The 20,032-nt window shown below is 39.1% G+C and overlaps 1 protein-coding gene across 4 annotated transcripts in view; it reads right to left on the bottom strand.

Annotated features, from left to right (window-relative positions):
* Positions 1-20,032, bottom strand: part of Myo5a (myosin VA) — a 152,932-nt gene that overhangs the window by 100,292 nt on the left and 32,608 nt on the right. For all 4 annotated transcript variants that reach the window (XM_076937882.1, XM_034509251.2, XM_076937881.1 and 1 more), the window contains exons 2-4: positions 10,337-10,447; positions 5,616-5,787; positions 3,574-3,718 (exon numbers count right to left, since the gene is read on the bottom strand). In XM_076937882.1, the coding sequence (XP_076793997.1) occupies positions 3,574-3,718; positions 5,616-5,787; positions 10,337-10,447 (428 nt within the window). The remainder of the gene's footprint in view (positions 1-3,573; positions 3,719-5,615; positions 5,788-10,336; positions 10,448-20,032) is intronic.

The following is a 20,032-nucleotide window of genomic DNA, read 5'->3' as shown; positions in this document are numbered from 1 at the left end:
CATACACCCCTAACTCCAGGGGTGCAGGAGGTCTATGGTAGGCTCCTTCTGCTTTGCTATGTCACTTCTTAGCATGCATGCTCTGTGCTTCACTAGGAAGAAGAGGCCTATGCATTAATCTAATTGAACATAAAGATAACAAATACATTTCACAGAACATTGTAAGGTCAAACTAGACCACTTGTGAAACCCATGGAGATCTTAAGTTTTAAGTTCTATGGTTATTGGGAGAGATGCAATCAGTATACACAGTATTTTTTTTTTAACTAAATCAAGATTAACTACACAGTACTAACTTTTTTTTAAAAAAAATCAAAGCTGTAAGTAAAACTTAGGAACATTGCTCTGTGACTCAAACAGGACAGAAAATACATAAAATGAAGATAATACTACACCACATGGCTATAAGGAACAAAACTAGATTTTGATGGTTTAATGAAAATAGTACTGTGATTCTGGTAAAGGAAAACAACCAGGGAGCCAGTGAGATGGCTCAGCAGGTAGTTGCTTGGCTTGGAACTAAGCCTGATGAACTGAGGTCCATACTTAAGACTCAGGTGACGGAGATAGAATTGACTCCCATGTGTTTTCCTCTGTGCGCATACACACAAACACACACACACACACACACACACACACACACACACACACACACACGCACACGCGCGCGCACACAGAGTGAAGAGAATCAGTCAGGTTTAACATGAGAAGGGACAAGTAAGAATGTGAGAAAAGGAATACAAGAGGAAAAACAGACCCCAAACTCCATTTGCCTTTTCTCCTCTAAAGGTCAACAGGCCTCTTACAATTAAATGTAAGAGGGTGCAGTATTCCACGAGGGCACTGTTCTCTAAGGAGAATGGGTTAGAATGGAGATGGGGCACAGTCATTTCTAACTAAAACTGGGCTATCATGATGGCCTAACAGGTAAAGCCGCTTGCTACTAGGCTCCTTTGTGGCCTCTTCAGGCACTACACCAACTTGATGCACCAACATTTATGCACATGGTAAAATACTCATGCACATAAATAAGTCAATAAACCAAGATGTAAGCCCATCCCTTTAACTCTAACCCCCACCAGATACACACAACCTGCTCTCCCTGTAACCTCTTCATATCTAGAAAGGAAACTGACAACCTTCTATCTCCCAAAACAAATCCATGTGGTCATCCTAACTCCCGCTTCTCTCTTACCCTGTATCAGCTTTCCCAGTTTGATCTTAAAACTATATCCAGAATCTATTCCCTACTAAACATCTTCACTAATACTTTCAGCTAAACCGCCGCTTTAAATCACCGAATAGCCTCCTACCTCATCTACCGAGTTCTACACTTGCTTGCTTGCTCTGTCTTGTTACCGTAAAGTTACTATAATAGGATTTGAAACTTTTAGAAGCTGCACACACTGTAAAATGACTTCCTGCATATGCATCGCTCACATCCAGGGGCTGCCCACCTGCTCTGTTTCTCTATTTTTCCCATTCTAAAATTTTCTGCAACACTTTGTGAGTAGAGCTTGTAAACATGTATGCTTCCACAACCTTCACTATGTCTGTTAAGTAGGGCTTTGTTCTTATCTATTTATAATGGCAAAAATCAGGAAAGCTTAGACTGCTATAAAAAACACTACCAGTTTAATCAATAATCCGACCAGTAGGTGATAAGCATAAGCTTCATTTACTTTTATTCTTTACCAGGCTTTGTTTGTGGGGTGGAACTTTTGTCTAGTTTGCTGCTGTATCATGTCCAGGACAGTGCCTGGTTCTTGGATTGTGATTATGAAATTCCTGTCAATAATGATAAGTTGTATCTCCCCTAAAGATATGAGGGAGTCTGTAAGAACAGTGGTGATGTAAAACACCAAGGCTCACACCTGGGAGAGCTGGCATGTTTATTTGCTAAGAGAGAAAAAAAAAAAAAAAAAAAACAGTAAGAAGTGATTCTGCAGCACAGATTCCTGACTAAACCAAGGCAGACACACTCTACTTGGTGACTGTAGCAGATTTTGTGGATACAGATTTATGATAAATATTCTAACTAACTGAAGCATATTTCAAGCTATCTACAAGAGAAAACTAGGGGAAAAAACAAACCTGACTCACGGGGATATCATGTGGGATAAGAGAGTTCCAGGAAACCAGCTGAATCTCCTGACATTTGAGGGTTGCCACAACAATGAGAAACCTCGCTTTCAGATTTCAGAATGGTATTGAGGCTGAGAATGTGCTTACCAAACGTAAGGCTCTTGCTTTGATCCCTTGAGCCAAAGAACGTATTTTCTGAGAATTGTAAAATTCTTTAAGTATTATAAAATTTTTCAGAGATCAATTTCAGAGTCTAGCAGTCCCTGGGAGCCCCTCGCTGGCTAGTGGGTCTCAGGCTATACTGAGTGGTGTCAGCATTGCACTGTAATGCTCTGAAACTCGGGAGATCAAGAACTGGTAGATACTGCTCAGCTTAGAGGAAAATGTACTGACAGATGGCATTTTCTACATATTAAGCTTTAAACTTTGAATATTCATTACTGTTTTATAGTAGTATTGGGCATAACATAGCATATTATATACTAATTCACTGTCATATACTAATATTTTCGTGTCGACTAACTGACGTTGAAAGATGATCTTCCTATTGATGAGATCTTAGAAAAATTATAGAAATTCTCTAAGCCTCAGTTTTACCAACTGCAATAAAGTTTATAACAAGACAAACTAAAAAGTTGTGAAGATAAATTTTGTTAATAAATCAAAAGTAGCTAATCAATACCTTGTCAGGAGACAGCACATGGTTAACTCTGGTTCTTATTACAAGTACTATCATTATTAAGAGAGTATAATGACTTCTATGGGCACTTTCATTAAAATAATTATAAAATTCTATCACACTTTGGACCAAAAATGTACACTGGTTGCAAAAGAGAAAATAAAAGCCTCTATAGAATCAGTTTCCTTTCTATTTTATAAACTGTTTTGAGGATTTCCCACATTGTATTATGCGAAGTTCCTCCTTGTATGCTTAAGAAACTAGTTTTTTCCCAGTGCACTCACCCTTTCACATTACATGATATCATTTATTATTCTGAGCATAATTTTATCTTGAAAGTGCTTTATTTCCCATTCTCTGCCCTCAAACTGTTAAGGCTCTGTGGGTTATACACAGGACACAGCTGATGTTCTATCTTATATTTTTAATTGCTATCATACAGATTACTTTTCCAGCTCATAGTTATTTTAGTTTGTCTGTTACTTTGCTGAGTGACATTGTGGAAGTCACTTACTGCTATACAACTAAACTTTGACTCTCTCACCTATAAAACAGAATACCTGTCCTTGCTTAGTCACAGGAGCATGATGAGATTCCAAAGGCAATTTTAAAACCAACTATATAATCCATTTATAAATGTGAGGTTTTAACATTAAATTGAATAGTCCAGACAATCTGAGACAAACTGGTCAAAGATACTTGTAATTATTTACAAGTTCTTATTCTCTTTAAATTATCCATGACACAGCAAAGACTAGATTTTCTTATCTAGTAAGAGCCATGAAATGACAGTACAAGTTCTTACCAACCTTGCCATTTGCTTGTAAGCCTCCTCAGCTACTGCAAAGATGTGAGGATCCATGTCACCCATGTTCTGGCCGCTGTAGGCGTTAATAATATCTTCTCCATAAATAGGCAGCTGTTCATAGGGATTTATAGCTACTAGGACTATTCCTGGGGGAGGAGGGTGAGAAAGAAAACGAAATCAATGGTCTCCTAATGGGCACATTGAGCTTGGTAAAGTAAGGCAGCATAAAACCTTGTCTCAACTTAGTTCACATTAAACTAATCAATTGCTCAATGGTCAAAATATACTACAGTCTTAAGAATTCTAAAATATTTTACATAGTCCTAACTAATCTAGACTAGATTGTTTAAAATAATGTGACTTAGACAGGGGTAGAGCACTTGTCAGCCATTTGTGAAGCTCTGGGTTTGATCCCCATGTGGCAAAAAAAATATTTTAAATAATTTAAATATTTTCATATTTAGTAAAAAAAAAAAAAAAAATGGGGGTTGAAGAGACAGCTCAGGGGTAAGGAGCACTTGCTGATCTTGCAGAGAATGTGAGTTCAGTTCCCAGCACCGATGTTGGGCAGCTCACAACTGCCTGTAACTACAACTCTGAGGAATCAGACCATCTTCTAGACTTTGTGAGTACCCACAGGCACAACCACCACCCCTGATAAAAATAAAAAATTCAAAAGCTCATTTCTAAAAATTTATCCAATGAAATAATCAGAGATTCATCTGAAGGATTTTCCGTTAGGAAGATATTACACTGGTAGTCATACAGAGAACAGAAACAAACAAGATATATATATATATATTAAAATTATTCTTATTTTACTTAAGCATTGTGCCACATTACAAAATACATGCTTTTGAAGAATAGTAAATGTCAAAAGTGGAGACAGGTGGAGGATCAGAAGTTTAAGGTCATTCTCAGCTACATAATGAGTTCCAAGACAGTCTGGACTACATGAGACACTGGTCTCAAAAGAAAAAAAAAATCATAGAAAAATATAACATGTGCAAAATTAATTAATTAACTAAGGGCATGAAAAGATGGCACGGTGGTTAAGAGCACTGCTCTTGCAGAGGACCAAGTTTGGTTCCCAGCATCACATGGTGATTCATAACCATCTGAAACCCTAATGCCCTCTTCTGACCTCTACAGGTACCTGTCACACTACACATGTGGTGTACACACATACATGCAGCCAAAACACTTATACACATAAAATAAATATAAAAATATAAATTAAAGAAAAATATTTAAATAATAGGGTAAGAAATGCTATCAAGACAGATACATTAGATATAAATTCTTCTGAGAGGAAAAGGGTATCTGTTTAAATAGACAATGTGAAGACATGACAAAAACAACATGGTCAGCAAGCCAGTGAACACATGGGAATGTATGAACATCCAGATGACATCTCAGGAGAGTCATCATTAGTCGGAGAGAGAGAAGATCACAAGGGAAAAAGAGCCAGAGGGGCGGGATGAAATCAATAAGAACAAAATAGAACAGAGAAAAACAAAGACAGATCCCCATCTGTCTGGGAGAAGGCCCACAGCCACACACCCAGGCTCCAGCTTCATTTCTGTGGAAACGGTCAGGAACTGGGCTGCTGGCAGCTAATACTGCAGGAGGAAGACAGACACCCTGAGGAGTCTGTCCTTGGTGTCTAAGTCAGTGAGAAGAAGGGTAGCACTAACTTGGCACCTGCACCAAATGCCAGTCTTTGGACATCTACTCTTCATAGAGCATATTTTTACAAAATAAAAAGAACTAGCAACTTCAGCACTAAATCTGAAATGACTGGGAGGGAGTGTCCCAAAGATGGACCTGTTCTTTAAATGTTGAGCAAAATTATGTATATTCACAAATGACTGTATGTGGCAAGAAATGTAACCAGCTAGTGAATACCGGTAAATCTTTCTGATAACTTAGAAGGGATTTTTGCATGTGTGAGAAATTCGATCACAGCTGGCTTTCCGTGTATGCATTTCAATCACTATACCCACCAAAGGAGAGCTTACAGCTCATCAGCAAAACTCTTACCACAATACGTGTAAATAAGTTTGGAGTCGATGAAACGAACTCGGAGATTATGTAGCACAGCGGGCTCATGAAGATAGCTGAGAGCTGTGAGGTCATTTTCTCCAACAAGTATGTCAGGGTTCCGTAAGTGAGGGAGCTCATTGGTCTTTGGATCCAGACGGTATTCCAAATCCTGAGGACAGAGATGCAACATCTGTGTCAGTAATGACAAACATGAAACAGGCCTATGCACTTGATTATTTCCTACTTCTGATTTGACTCTTGGCTTTAGAATATATTTATTTCCTGTCATTTTTCCATTATCAGAAAAACTGGTAAAAATGGCAAACAAGAAAGAATGGCTTCCTTTTCATCAGAATAAATCTGCATAAATAATTCAAGGTTTATTTTCATATTTAATTTAATTATATGTATGCATGTGTGTACTGTGTGTGGGTGCAAGATGAAATTGTCTAGAGAGTAAATTGGATTCTCTGGACTTGGAATTACAGGCATAAGCTGGTAAATGCAGATACAGGGAATTGATCTCTGATCATCTGGAAGAACAATACATACTCTTAATCACTGAGCCATCCCTCTAGCCCCAATGTAAATAATTTTTGTTATTATAGTTGAAGAAGTCAGAGCCTAGAGATTTTTTTCCCAGAAAACTTTAGCCATTAGATGACTTTTCAGTCCCTTCTGCATTTTATGTATGGGAAGTGATAGACAGTATAAAACAAGTTAAGAACTTAGTTCTAGAATCAGACTGGCCTAGGTTCAACCCCTAATACTGGTACTTGCCTCTAATTTGCTTTGTGTACATTATTTAATTTAAATCAATCATTTCTAAGATGGTATAACAAAAATATCTCAACGGTGTGCTTAAAATTTAAAGAAGCAATGCTCTAAGATTTCTGGAACCCCAAGAAATTACATACTACATTGTGTATACATATTTGGGAAGGATAATTCATACTTTTCATTAGACTTTAGTGAGGTGAGTGGCCGGAAACACTGAGAAGTAGCATTCGGGCTGGTGTAATGGCTCAGGAGGTAAAGGCTTTTGTAGCCAAAAGGATGCCCTAAGTTTGATCCTATGTAGTGAAAAGAAAGAATCAACCCCTGAAGTTGTCCTCTGACCTCCACACATGCAAGCATATTAAATGTCAAGATACATTTAAGAAGACATTCCCAATTATGAAAGCTGCCACTCAACCATAAATTAAGGACAACTGGCATAGGACAAGTGAAAGGTAAAACAGTAAGTCCAATTACAACAGAACATGCTAGTTTATCACCACTGAAGATGTACAGAGAGGTTAAGTATTCAAATCAAGTATAAATGGATGACCACACAGGAGAGACAGGATGCTTTGTCCCTCTGTCCATTTCTCAAGGGATGATATCCTTAATAGACAACTACCTGTTTCCTTACTGTTCCAATTTGAGTGCTTTAAATTCCCCGTACCTTTTACCTTCTGCTTGCCTGTCTACCTACAATGCAATGTTTGGGGTCAGGAACCTCATTCCCCTTTTCTGTTTTTCTCCAAATGGTGTGACAGATGGACTGACAGCAAGTCCTGAAGAACATGGGGCTTTAGAAATGCTCATGATCATCATGTTTGACTGATAATACAATTCAACATATGGCTCCAGAACAGCAAAAGGGCATCCCAGAATGTTCTTCTCAGACTTCATGGGGGCGTGGGGCAGTTAGGTGGTCAGTGTGGGAAGAAAATGAAACTGGGATATTAGAGAAAACACTAATAAGGCAAGGGCCAACTAAAAATATTTACAAAAGTTTTATCTTGGAATGGATATAATCTGCTTCTCTGAAATGGTTAGTTATGATCAAGTAAATGTACACTTCTAATATTGCAAAGACCACGCTTTTTAAATTTTATTCTAGGACCTAAAATCCTTTATTTTCTAAAATGGGAAATGGTTGGTTGCAAGGAGAATTTCTCTATTTTTCTCATCTATATCCTGTTTTTAGAATTGATCTTCTTCCTTCTCCTCTTCCTCTTCTTCTTCCTCTTCTTCTTCCTCTTCTTCTTCTTCTTTTTAAACATAGAACTTCATGTAACCCAGGATGGCCATAAAAAGTTCAGGATAACTTAAATTCCTGATTCTCCACTCTACTTCCCAAGTGCTGGGACTGTAGTGTGCATGACTACATCAGGCTGATGACTTGTTTTTGTTAAAAACATCAATTTCAGGAAAATCTATCTGATGCTGCTGAACCTTGGTTTCCTTATTTGGCAAACAGTAAAATTATTATCTACTGACCCATAAAGCTGTCATAGAGCTGTGAACTGACATTAAAAAATACAGCCCAGCCAGGCAGTGGTGGCACATGACTTTAATCCCAGCACTTGGGAGGCAGAGGCAGGCGGATTTCTGAGTTCGAGGCCAGCCTGGTCTACAGAGTGAGTTCCAGGACAGCCAGGGCTACACAGAGAAACCCTGACTCGAAAAACAACAACAACAACAACAAAATACAGCCCATGGCAGGAGAGATGGCTCAGTGGTTAAGAGGACTCTAGTCCAATTCCCATGGCAACTCACAACTGTCTGTATCTCCAGGATCTCACACCCTCACACGAATATAATGCAGGCAAAACACCAATGTACATAAAATAAAAACTTAATTATTAAAAATAATAAACTATTTTTTAAAAGAAAATAGTGCTCAATGTGTCTAGCACAGTACCTAACATGAAGCAGATGAATTATAAATGTTGGGTATATTAATCCTTTAGCTTAACATTCAAGGCTTATGGTATCTTGTCACAGCAACAGAAGAGCATCTTTGTGCTCTTCGCCCAGTCCTCATCTCCAAGTCGCTGCCTTGTGCTCCTACTTCAGGTTCCCTGGACACTGCAATGTAAGCTCTAAGCTGAAATATTACCTATTCTCACTAAATTATTTTTAGCCATGGTGTTCATGACAACAGTAGGAAAGCACACTAGAAAATCCTGGAGCTGTTCTCTATTTCCTAATTATTTAAAATCATATGTATTTAAATCCAGTTTCCCTGGTCAGGTTCTAATGTTTTTCTTGTTCTGTTTTAAATTTTTAAATTACATTTATTTATTTATGGTGGGGGTGGCAGTAGCACATGCACATACATACATTTTGAGTCCATGGTACACAGGTGCAGGCCAGGGGACAACACTCAGGAATCAGTTTCCTCCTTCCACCATGTAGACTCTAACTAAGGACTAAACTCAGGTCTTTAGGCTTTGTAGCAAGCATCTTTCGCTGCTGAGCCATCTCACCAGCCCTTCTGTTTTGTTTATTTTTAATGATACCTCACTATATAAACCAAGCTGGCCTCAAACTTGAAATCTTCCTGCCCCAGATCCTATATGCTGGGAATGAGACACCATATCTGGCTTAGACTGAAAGTTTGTTTGTTTTTTTTGTTTGTTTTTTGTTTGTTTGTTTGTTTGTTTTTCGAGACAGGGTTTCTCTGTGTAGCCTTGGCTGTCCTGGAACTCACTCTGTAGACCAGGCTGGCCTCGAACTCAGAAATCCGCCTGCCTCTGCCTCCCAAGTGCTGGGATTAAAGGCGTGCGCCACCACCACCCGGCTAGACTGAAAGTTATTTTAAATTTTCATTATTTCACAATTATACACACATATCTACACAAACATAATTTGATCATATCCCCCCCCCACTCCAGTCTCCTACTGGTTCCCTCTTCCACTAAATCCTTTCTTCTTCCCAAGAAGTCCCCTCCTACTTTCATGTCTTGGGGGCAGGGAGTGTTCCTCTGCATCTAATTAGGGTTGCCTGCCTGAGCTGGGTTGAGGATTGTTCACTCAAGGAAGAGCAACTCAGCAGTGGCTGCACTGCTGAAGAATATGGCTCCCTATCCCAGCAACCGCTTACTCTCTGGAAGTCTTCAGGGATGGGCAGGGCCTTATAACAACCCCTTTTTCATCCATGCTGAACTGTTTATGTGTCTCCTAGTCCTGTGCAGACAGCCACTGCGGCTGTGAGTTCAAGGTGCAGTAACCGTGTCATGTCAGGAAAGCAGTATTTCAGAGCAACCCCACATCCACCCCGTTCTTTCTGTGTCCTCTTCTGCAACGTCCTTCAAGCCTTAGAGAGGGTAACAGAGATGTGCCATTTAGGGCTGAGCCTTCAATATTGGGACTGTAAGTTCTTCAAAGAAAATTAATGTTACAAAGTTTTATTTAAGAAAAAGTGTGGCATGCCCTGCCAAATACGATGGGCAGGTTAAAAGCTGTGGGACAAAGGTGAGTTCACTCATGCAGAATGCAGCCAGTCGGAGACAGAGCTGGTGGTAAGGCCTTCTGCTGACCAGCAAGATACTTCACATGTATTAGCTTCTTAGTAAATATTTTTCAAATAATTAAGTTTCACCAAAATATCAAATCTTAGACTGGTACTTAGCTAATATGAAATAAGTGCAACACTGTCCCAAACATAAAATATGAACACACAACCACATTTTAGTATTAAAATTAGACATTAAGCCAAATTTCATAATCATAATGTATAAGGTAACATGCTTTAAAGCTTGTACTGTTCTCATGAGCCTCTCTGTAGGGTAGAAAAATTACCATTTTTATCAAAATAGTAAAAACAATATTAAATTAATTCAAAATTTATGTTATAATTGGCATTAAGCAAATTATAATAAAATTCTATTTTTCACTCTCCTTCACTTCAGGCTAAATACAAGAAATGAAGGTGAAGTTCTTACCTTCCCTTCCTCAAGGTGAAGCAGGAGCACTTTATCTCCAGGCTTATAATCCTTGAGCAACTCTGCAGATTTCCACACTTCCTCAGGATCAGGTATCCAAACCCTGGCAAACTAGAAGACAAAAAGCAAAGAAATTTAAGGTAGCAAATCAAACACTTAATAATCATATATAAAACATACCATACCATAACTTTATTTATAATTAATTTACTAAATGGTCATCTTAGACCAGGCCTGGCAGTGCTTGTCTATAATCCCAGCACTGAAGGGAAAGGATAAGAATTCAAAGTTAATCTCAGCTGCACAGTGAGTGAGCAGGCGGCCAGCCTGGGACCCTGCAACAAAACAACACAACAACAACAGCAACAAGAGCAGCAACTACAACAACAAAAAGGACTCTGGGCTATAAGAAATTTTCTTTTCTTTTTCTTTGTTTGTTTGAGATAGCATCTTACTGTATAAAAGGGTGGCCTTGACCTCACAGTCCTCCTGCTTAGGCCTCCTGAGTATTGTGATTACAGGTATACACCATGCCTGCATGACACTTAACTTTTAAAATTAGAATAGAAAAGTAGGTTAGCCCCAGTACCACCACCATTCCCAAATTACATAAATAATATGCTCTGAAAAAAATAACTAAAATTAAAACCCGACTTTGCTTTATATAGTGAACGTAATTTGGGGTAAAAATTTACATATAACATCTATTTTCAAAGTTCTCGGGTGGTAATTCAACAGCATAGCCCTCTCTTTATGGTGGCATTTGCAAGTGAAGTCTTTCATGTGGTTTCATCATCTGCAAAGCCTTGCTGACTTCTCAGAAAGCCTTCAGGAAACATTCTGGTGGGGAGAGGAGAAATAAGCTAGCAGCCTAAGGCTACAGATGATTTATAGGCTACATTTCTACAATTTTCTTTGAAAAGAGTTTTGTTGCTAATTTTAAAAGTTGAAGAAAATTGCTATTTAAATTTTGAACACATTTTATGAAGATTAATGGAAAATTGTTATTTGGCTAGCAATGCATTTGGCTCAAGTAACCTCAATACTAAGGGAATACAAAGAACACAGCCTTAAAACTATAATCTCAACTAGTTCTCTGGATCTAAACCAGACAGGGAGTTTTGAGAAAAAGTAAAAAATATGATAATATGCGTGAATCTTACTAACTAACACCACAGCAAAGCCACATGCAGCGTGGCTTAGAGAGTCTGCTTGGACTCTCCAAGAAGGAATCGTCCTTTAAACTGTGAATCCAGAGCTGGCAAAATGATGTAGTAGGTACAGCGCTTACCATTAAGCCAGAAGATGTGAGTTTCATCTCTGGAACCTACATGGTAGAACAAAAGAAACAATTCCTGCAAGTTGCCCTGACTTCCACTTGGCATGAGTTTCCTCTGATCCCCAATATACATGCACACGCATACACACAAAACGTTAAAAAAAAAATTTAAGTGAGTCTTAGGTCCCAGTGTTTGGTCCCATCAATAGATAATATTGTGGGATAAGCTAGATCTAGCTGACTATGGAGGACACACTGATATGCACCAGACTAAATCTTGTCTCTGAAGAGGTAAAATCACCTTCAGATCAATTTGTTCTCACTCTTTCTATTTTGTTTGTTTATTTATTTATTTACACTCCAGATGTTATTCCCTACCCCACTCCCATCCACCTTCTGACTGTTCCACATCCTATACCTCCAACCCACCCCATCTCCATGAGGCTGTCCCCACCCACCACTACCCACTCCCTCTCCCCTCCCCTACCTGCTTGCTTGCTTCTTTCTTTCTTTCTTTCTTTCTTTCTTTCTTTCTTTCTTTCTTTCTTTCTTTTCTTCCTTCCTTCCTTCCTTCCTTCCTTCCTTCCTTCCTTCCTTCCTCCTTCTTTCCTTCCTTTCTCTCTCTCTTTCTTTCTTACCACGAAACCAATACTAGGCAAATACTATAATGAGCTACACTTTTAGTCCCTAACCCCCCTTTTCCCCCTTGGAAACAGGGTCTAAGATTGCCTTAACTTGCTATAGAGACCAGGCAAACCTTGATCTTATGAGATTCCTCTGCTGCAGTTAACCAAGCATCTACAACTACAGGTATGGACCACGATGCTCAGCTAGACTTGAACTGTGCACACACATGTGCATGTGTGTAAATGTGCAAATCAAGGGGTGATATTAGGGATCTTCCTCGATTGCTTTCCATCTTTTGCTACGAGACATGGTCTCTAGCTGATCCTGGAGTTCACTAATTCATCAAAAGTAAGTGACCACCAAGCTCCAGGGATCTAGCTGCTTGTCTCTGCCTCTCTAGAGCTAGGATTACAGGCATATCCTAAAGATTTATATGCAGGTGCTAGAGATCCGAATTCAGGTCTTTATGCTTGTATGACCAGCACTTTACTAACTCAGCCATCTCCCCGACCCTGGGTTTCATTGTTAATAGTGACCAAAGTGTAATCTACTTGAGCTCTGAATTGAAATGGCATCTGGATTTAGGTGTGCATCATGCAGAGCTACTTCCAGAGGAGCTGTGATGTGATGATATTCTAAGTACTGGCCACAGGAATTTCTGTAAACCTGAAAAAAAACCAACAATGTTGCCTGCTACAAGAGAGATGTAAAAGATTTAGCAATAAGTTTAAAGGTAGGGGAAAAAGAATTAAAAGGTAGTGGGTGACTGAAAGCAGAGAGCTGAAACTCCAGAGAACTTCAAGGAAGTGCCTCTGGGCAGTAAAATACTTCAGCCCCTCCCTGCACAAGACATTACATTAACCTTGGTACTGACAGGTTTCTAAACCTTCCTTTTAGGACACTGCTATGACATAATGTAGAACTTCCCAAACAGCTATGTCCTATGATTGGTGATGCTTGGAAAGCTAGGTGTGGTGGCACACTCAGGGAACCTGAGTGCTTGAGAGGCCAAAGAAGGAGGATTGGTGCGAGTTTAAGGTCATTTTAAGCTATAGAGTGAATTGCAGGCTAGTGAGAACAACAGCATAAAATTCTTAAAAAATCAAAAAAAAAAAGGAGGGACAACACCACCCCAGTATATTCTGTACAGATTAAAACTCATCCAATTGTTTCATTTTTCTAAAACTTGTAATATGAACAATTAGCAAAAGTGTGATGAAATATTTTTAGTATGACTATGTTGTTAGAACTACATTATACCATATTATAATTATAGGTTCTAATCTAGCTACCATACTTGTCTTAGACTTTATTTCTGACAACTATAAAATAAAGATTACAGTAACAACAGTCTCTGTTTTAAGAATTATACATACAGAAACGTTGTCAAAATACAATAAAAATATTAACAATATACCAGTACAGTTGATGTTTTTTTTTTTTTTCACAAGAAGTGACTTCTAATGTCATATAACAAATGTTTTTACTGAATTTGTTTCATAACTTTTTCTCTGGCACATGGTCTACAAACTGAGAAATATAATTAAAATTACTAATTCAACAGGCATTTCTATGAAACTGTTCTGTGGTAGTTAGAAAAAGGATGTCCCCCAGCGGCTCATATGTTTGAATACTTGGTTCCCAGTTACTGGAACTGTTTGGGAAGGGTTGGAAGAAGTGTTTTGCTAGGGGTGGACTTTGGGGTTTCAAAAGATTTGTGCCTTTCCCACTGTGCTCTCACTGCGCTGTGCTTGTGGACCAAATATGAGCTCTTGGGCTGGAGAGATGGCGCAGTAGTTAAGAGCACTAGCTGTTATTCCAGATGACCCATGTCTAATTCCCAGTAACTACATGGTGGCTCACAACCATCTGTAATGGAGTCTAATGTCCTCTTCTGGTGTGTCTGAAGACAGATACAGTGTACTCATATACAATAAATAAATCTTTTTTTTATTGGATATTTTATTTATATTTCAAGATGTTATCCCCTTACCCCATTTCCCCCTTGCCCAGGAATCCCCTATCCCATCCCCCCTCTTCCTGCTTCTATGAGGATGTGCCCCCACCTACACACCCACTCCCACCTCCCCACCCTCGAATTTCCCCACACTGGGGTATCCAGTCTTCATTGGACCAAGGATCTCCTCTCCCACCTATGCCCAACAAGGCCATCCTCCCCTACATATATATACAGCTGGAGTCATGGGTTCCTCTCTATGTGCTCCCAGGCTGGTGGTTTAGACCCTGGGAGCTCTGGTTGGTTGGTATTGTTGCTCTCCACATGGGGTCACAAACTCTTTCAGCTCCTTCAGCTCCTTCTCTCTAACTCCTCCATTGGGAACCACTTGATCAGATCAATGGTTATCTGTGAGCATCTGCCTCTGAATATGTCAGACTCTGGCAGACCTCTAAGGAGACAGCTATATCAGGCTCCTGTCAGCATGCACTTCTTGTCATCCACATCAGCGTCTACCTTTGGTGACTGCACATGGGATGGATACCCAGGTCTAATGGTCTCCAGACGGCCCCTCCTTCAGTTTCTGTCCCACACTTTGTCTCCATATTTGCTCCCTTGAGTATTTTGTTACTCCTAAGAAGGACCAAAGCACCTACACTTGGTCTTCCTTCTTCATGAGCTTCATGTGGTCTGTGAGTTGACTCTTGGGTATTGCGAGCTTCTGGGCTAATATCCAATTATCAGTGAGTGAATAGCATGTGTGTTCTTTTGTGATTATCTCACTCAGGATAATATTTTCTAGTTCCATCCATTTACCTAAGAATTTCTCGAATTCATTGTTTTTAATAGCTGAGTAATATTCCATTATGTAAATGTACATTTTCTGTATCCATTCCTCTGTTGAAGGACATCTGGGTTCTTTCCAGCTTCTGGCTATTATAAATAAAGCTGTTATGAACATAGTGGAGCATATGTCCTTGTTATATGTTGGAGCATCTTCTGGGTATATGCCCAGGAGTGGTATAACTGGGTCCTATGTCCAATTTTCTGAGGAACTGCCAGACTGATTTCTGGATTGAGAGTGGTTGCACCACTTTAAAAAAAAAAAAAAAAAAAAAAAAAGAACTATGAGCTCTTACCTGCTGTTCCAGCCGCCTTCCACTAAGTCTTTTTTTTTTTTTTTTTTTTTTTTTTGAGACAGGGTTTTTTTCTCTGTGTAGCCCTGGCTGTCCTGGAACTCACTCTGTAGACCAGGCTGGCCTCGAACTCAGAAATCCGCCTGCCTCTGCCTCCCAAGTGCTGGGATTAAAGGCATGCGCCACCACCACCCGGCTTCCACTAAGTCTTAACTCCCCACCATAGACTCTCACCCTCTAGAACCCAACTAAACTTTTTCCTTTATAAGTTGCTGTGGTCATGGTGCTTTAACACAACACTAGAAAAGCATTTATTACATTCTCCACCTCTTACTTTACAAAGTTTATATTTTTGTAGTTTTCTCTGAAATGATCTACTAGTTCCATAGACATATGATATTCAAAGTCTTGAAATGACCTAATACCTTCTTAACTGATGAAAACACGTCATATTTAAACAAATCAAGTAAGCATGTAGAGAAATGACTGGCCTTGCCTAACTACAAGGAGATTTTAAAGAAGTACCTTCATGTTAGCAACTCAGATATCCACAGGGCTTTGCAATGAGGACTTGTCAAAGCGGCACTTCCCAGAGCATGGCATTGACACACTCAGACCAGTAGATGGAGGCTAATGCCCTCACGTACACCTGAAGCAAGATATTCATACAGGTTTCTCTGATAACCAACTTATCTCACTACTACAGCTTAAGAAAGTATCCGAGGAGAAAGAGAAACAGCTATGGATCCTGCATATTCTTACTATTGCCTCCTAATGCTTCTTCTCCATATTAGTTAGAACCAAACTTTCATCCTAACAGAACATGCCTCTGTTACTGCTACCTTCTACTCCTTCCCCAGGACCCAATGCAAATGCAATGAAAACTCAAAAGAACAGGACTAAACTCACCCAGTTACATCCCACACATGGCTCAAGAGAAATAAGGCAAAAAGACAAGGCCTCTAGATCACAGGGAAAAATCCAATACAACAGAGCACTGAGAATCCAGCAGCCATTATAAACAGGGCAGACACCTGCTAAGGATCAATTTACCTTCAACATTAGACTATTTACTCCTTCAATGTCATCTTCAAATGCCTTGATGGCTCCTTGAGCCAGCTGATACATACAGCAACATACATACCGATTTTATTTAAGATCAAAGGACACGAGATGAAAAGGCTGGGATGAGAGGCAGGAAAAGGTAACTCTAAAGTTTTAACTCAGAGTTCTCTCTGGAGCTACATTAGGGTGTAAAGCCACAAAGCATGCTTGAAATGGGACATAAGTTAAGTACTCAAACTAGAGAGATTTATAACATAGTAAGCAAGAAAGTAAACAATGTTAGGAACTGGTCGGAGAGGAAAAACAAGGGTTTGGGATTTGAGATACAAACTATGAATAAAGCAAAACAACAATTAAAAAGTCTACAACAAATCTGTAGAAGATGAAGGAATGAGAAAAAGCTTAAAAAGAGTCAAATTAAAATACAGACTCCGAGGGTTTGGTTCAGTGGTAGAGTACTTGCCTAGCATGCATAACACCCTGGGTTCAATCCAGAGCACTGTAAGGTAAATAAATATTTTTTAAAAAAATAAAAATAGAAAATATAAACAGTGTTAATTGGATTCACTTGAACTTAAGTAAGAACTATGATTGAAGTAAGATATGAGATTAGGGATAAAATGATAGGTTAAACTTTGTAATTCACAAAATCTGAAAAAAATGTTAGCACAGATTCAAGCTGTATAATAAAAGCTTGCAAAGAAAATAAAAGTTATCTGTAATTATCACAATACAACTTAATTGCCCTGCCTGGCAGTAATGAGATAATTCTGACAGTCTAATGCAAGTGCAAAGGAAAGGCAGGTTCCAGGGACATGCTTGCTCCAGTATGCACTAGATAGGGGCTCTAGACCATGCTACCTCATGCACCTTCTAGGGAGGTACATCTCTCCTTGCTTAATAGGGAAGCACCAGTCATCTTTTTATTTCCTGCCACAATGACAATATTGAAGAAATCCTTGATTAGTGCAAATGACTCACTGAAGTTGTGCTAACTTGCATTTTGTCAGTCAAGGAAGCCTGAAGTAGGAACACCAAAAGCAGCTGTGTTTCTGGTGCCTTAGACATTCGGGAACAAAATCAACAGCATTAGCAAGAACTAGCCAACCCTTGAAAGCCAACAAACCTGACCCACATGATCTTCTTTTTCCCCCTAAATTCTTTCATATGCTGAAACATAGCATGTGAGCATCTTCCTACATTCCACATTAAATCATCAGCATCTGACTTATGTTGGATTTATGTGCATTTATCCATTGTGAGCGTCTGCAAAATGATTCTGTATCATTTCAAAATATTTAGTGTGTGTGTGTGTGTGTGTGTGTGTGTCCCTCTGAACCATGAGCTGAAGACAGAAATCATCACTAGTACCCACTCCTCTGAACCTGACAAATCAATGACATTCTACATGACTACTCATAATTATGCAATGTCTGGGATGAAAAATTTAGGAGCTGTTATTTTAAAATGTACACAACAGGTTTTCCAAAGTAAACAGGTAAATATAAAGAACAAACAAACAAACTAGGAAATCTTGAAAAATGTCACTTAGTAATAGTATATGTAATTTTAAAACATTGAGATATCTCATACATGCAAGAGAAGATAAATGTATGTGTATGTGTGTGTTGAACAAAAGACTGATACAATGAATCGTCATACAGCTGTTACTCAGGCTCAGAAACAGAGTAGCAGTAATTGCATTGAAGCCCTCAACAAAACAGCTTCCTCAGCACTCCCCCGCTGCTTCTCCACTGTTCTCCAGTTGCCAGAGTCGGGTCTGCTGTACCCCGAAGGGCCATGCTGGGTCACATGTCTATGCCTTTGCTTCAGCTCTTTACAGACATCTGGATCACCGTTCCTCTATTTCCACCCAGTAGGACACCATTTACCCTTCTAATCTGTCTCCAATGCCTTTCCTTACCTGTCACTTGGCACTTCGTTCTCAATGTCTCCTGCATCTCATACAGCCTTCGACTAGGCTTCATATTGTACTACTTGATGACTTATCCCAGTCTAGAGACTGTGAACTCCTTGAAAGGAAGCATGTGTTTTTAACCTCTGTCACTCTGGAATTTTACACAAGGCCTGCCCTTAATAATCTTTCATGAACTCTGGTCATATACCCGACACACCTGGGTAGAAATGATGACAAACTAAATACCAACTACCAACTCTAACAAAATTTATCATAGATCTGCAAAGGAATGAAGCTATAATTATTGAGCATTTTTTGTGTGCTCGGGGATTTTACATGAATAACTTAACCCAAATCATTACAATAACCCCATTATTAACCCATTTTAACACATACTGAGACAGAGCTTAAATGTGGTTTAAAAAAATGGTTTTTGAATGTGTCTATTCTAAAATGTACATAAACTTTCCACTTCAGATGTACCTCTTGTTAAAAATGGTGATCAATTTCTTCCCAAATTATTCCTTTTTTAAAAAGATTTATTTATTTTTATTTATATGAGTACACTGCAGCTGTCTTCAAACACACACTAGAAGAGTGCATTGGATCTCATTACAGATGGGTGTGAGCCACCATGTGGTTGCTGGAATTGAATTCAGGACTGCTGGAAGAGCAGTCAGTGCTCTTAACCACTAAGCCCAGCCTCCCCCCGCCCCCCCCCCCCAATCATTCTTACTAGCATCATAACTGAAATAGTCACTAGTGTGATCCATGTGCCCGGGCGTAATTTAGGAATATTTTTAGGAATATTTTACCTAAGACAACATGTCAAAATCACAGCCATCTGCCTGACATCCTTCCTGCAGTGCTCTGACTGGCTAGGACCTCAGGGTGAGGCTAGCAGGGAAAAACAGCACCAGTGAGAAGATAGCTGATGTGAGGGACTAAAACTTAACAAATAAATAATTTCTGATCCACGAAATTCTCTAAATGAACAAAATGATGGTGTCAATTTAAGATTTTTTTACAATTCTTGAAATTATTTTGCTTGTACAATAAAATGTGCATAATTTAAAAGTAGGTCAGGCTCTCAGAATTAATGTGAAGTAGGATCATCTGACTGTGTGGGTGGTAGTTTTAGGTCTCAATAAACCAGCTACTGATTTTGACCCTAAACCAACCCTAGTTCAGAGATCCTGAGCTAGCAGGTGAACCTGGTGATATGGCAAGTATCTGTGTCTTTATCTAAACTACTACCAATAAAGTACCTACTCCCCAAATAAGTAAATAAGTTGAATCTTAGCAGGGGATGCAGCTAGCTTGACAGAGCACTTGTATAACATGCAGGAAGCCCAGACTTGAATCAAAAGCACCCATAAATGGGGCACATTAGTAAGTAGCATGAGCGTTGGTGGTGGAGGCAACATCGCAGAAATGCAAGGTCATTCTCCACTACTCAGTGAGTTTGAGGCCAGTCAGCTTGTGCTACACGTGACTGACTCTCTCTCTCTCTCTCTCTCTCTCTCTCTCTCTCTCTCTCTCTCTCTCTCTCACACACACACACACACACACACACACACACACCAAAATTCAAGTCAAATTCTAATAAGTATTAGAATTGTAATTCTTTTAAAGTTATAAGAAAAAACAAGAACTAGAAAATAAATTGAGAGTTTTAAAAATCACACTAAGGTAACAAGAGTTAGATGATTTT

This window comes from Arvicanthis niloticus, chromosome 7 (genome assembly GCF_011762505.2).
Source record: "Arvicanthis niloticus isolate mArvNil1 chromosome 7, mArvNil1.pat.X, whole genome shotgun sequence".
NCBI lineage: Eukaryota > Metazoa > Chordata > Mammalia > Rodentia > Muridae > Arvicanthis > Arvicanthis niloticus.
Note: the sequence above shows the minus strand (reverse complement) of the source record. Positions and strands in the feature narration are given on the sequence as shown.